We start from the raw sequence: 2300 nt of genomic DNA, 5'->3' as shown, positions 1-2300 counted from the left end.
TAAAACTATATATTATCCTTACATTCTTGGTGCAAATCAATAATAATTAATCGTCCTTGCCGTAGTACTGATTTGTACACAATTAATTTTGTAATAGTATTAATTTTCTTATGATAAAAAAATGCTGTACGGTATAGTCACACTCTCACAGTACTAGTTGGTGTTCTGTATCCCTCAATGGATAATTTAATTAATTATATTATATATTGATAATTTGCGACTAATAGAATGTAGCAAAGGTCTATAAATATAAATTATAATGAAGATTAATTACTCAATCAAAACCAATACAAGATAGCTCAGTTAGCATAACAGGCTAGAAAACATCAAATAATGGCTTATTCAGTAACTATACACAAAGCAATCTTCATTGTTTTCATCTTAATCACTTTTTTAACATCACAAGCACTAGCTGATTGTGAAAGTGAATCCACAAACAGTTGCAACAACAAAGAAAAAGCTCAGCCTCTAAAACTCATAGCCATATTCTCAATCCTAGCAACTAGTGTGATTGGTGTGTGTTTACCCTTGGCGACACGTTCAATCCCGGCTTTAAGCCCAGAAGGAGATCTTTTCATAATCGTGAAATGTTTCGCGGCTGGTATTATTCTTGGGACCGGGTTCATGCATGTACTCCCTGATTCGTACGAGATGTTGTGGAGTGATTGTTTGGATGAGAAACCATGGCGCGAGTTTCCCTTTTCGGGACTTGTGGCTATGTTCTCCGCGGTGATCACAATGATGGTCGATTCTATAGCTACTAGTTATTATAGTAAGAAGGGTAAGAGTGGAGTTGTGATTCCAGAGAGCAATGGTGGAGATGATCAAGAGATTGGTGATGTTAATATTGGACATTCACATGGTGGTCACCATATTTATCATGGGTTCAAGACAGATGAAAGTGACGAGCCACAACTTCTACGTTATCGCGTAGTGGTCATGGTATAATATATATACTTCTTCTATATGATATTAATTTTGAATGCAAAATAATTTGTTAAAAAATATAATATATGTATGCTTTCAATAATGATCAAATCAAACATGTTCAATTAGAAGAAGCTGAAATAAGGACGGAAAATATAAAACTTGCGACCAAATTTAATGTCTCTAACATTTATCAACGAAATTAAAGATGGATTACCTTCAATTCATCGAAGGGTAATGTAGGTCTCACCTTACTACCATGATACTGTGAGTGAGTGTGCTAATTTGATATTAAAATACAGGTATTAGAACTTGGAATTGTAGTTCATTCAGTGGTAATAGGACTTGGAATGGGAGCCTCCAATAATACGTGCTCAATAAAAGGTCTTATAGCAGCCATGTGCTTCCATCAAATGTTTGAAGGCATGGGTCTTGGTGGCTGCATTCTCCAGGTAATTTGATTCAATATTTTTACTCCATATATATTCAATTAATTAACTTTATTAATTAAATTACTTTATTGTGTAATAATATTGAGAAAATTAACCTATTCAACACCGATTCCTCTAATCGAAGACATGTTACCCGTGTTAGTAATACGTTTGGTATTTTATTTATGTGTGTTAATAATTTATAGAAATTAACACTTCAATCTTTATAACAGGCAAAGTACAAGTTCTTAAAGAATGCAATGTTGGTATTCTTCTTCTCAATTACAACACCTCTTGGAATTGCAATAGGACTTGCCATGTCAACGAGTTACAAAGAGAATAGTCCAGTAGCACTAATCACCGTTGGATTGCTTAATGCATCATCTGCTGGTCTTTTAATCTACATGGCTTTGGTTGACTTATTAGCTGCTGATTTCATGAGTAAAAGGATGCAGGGTAGTATTAAGCTTCAATTAAAATCTTATGTAGCAGTATTCCTTGGTGCTGGTGGAATGTCTCTCATGGCTAAATGGGCTTAATTCTTAATTATGTTTTATGTTAGACATGTTTTAATGTTGTAATGTTAGGAGCCTCTTCATAGTTTTTGTTAAACTACATTAGCTAAAAATTTCATGTGTTACCTTGAAAGAGGAAAGTTTGATTGTTATGTCAAACCAACTATGTTATGTTATGTTCACATTTTGAATAAATAACTGGAAATTAATATGATAATTGGCTCTATATTTTGTGTAGTTTTAATATCAGAGAAGAGGAATATGAAAGCTGATTTAATGCGAGAAAGATTAGGGAGTAGGTGTTTAACTGTTTATATATACAAGTTGCTTTCATAACTATCAGTAACAAAAAGATAGGAACCAAAAGGAACTAATCAGAATTAGCAAATTAGTTAGATTATTTGCAAGTTCGTTAAATTAGTTTTTA

At 33.0% G+C, this 2300-nt stretch overlaps 1 protein-coding gene across 1 annotated transcript; it reads left to right on the top strand.

Annotated features, from left to right (window-relative positions):
* Positions 1–276: 276 nt before the first annotated feature.
* Positions 277–2099, top strand: LOC146931975 (fe(2+) transport protein 1-like). The gene is made up of 3 exons (XM_085703553.1): positions 277–942; positions 1230–1379; positions 1592–2099. The coding sequence occupies exons 1-3, from the start codon at positions 334–336 to the stop codon at positions 1895–1897; spliced, it is 1065 nt and encodes a 354-aa protein (XP_085559679.1). The 5' UTR covers positions 277–333; the 3' UTR covers positions 1898–2099.
* The last annotated feature ends 201 nt before the right edge of the window (positions 2100–2300 follow it).

The sequence above is a fragment of the Medicago sativa genome, chromosome 4 (assembly GCF_051527215.1).
Source record: "Medicago sativa cultivar Bolivia chromosome 4, Bolivia_mono, whole genome shotgun sequence".
Lineage (NCBI taxonomy): Eukaryota > Viridiplantae > Streptophyta > Magnoliopsida > Fabales > Fabaceae > Medicago > Medicago sativa.
Note: the sequence above shows the minus strand (reverse complement) of the source record. Positions and strands in the feature narration are given on the sequence as shown.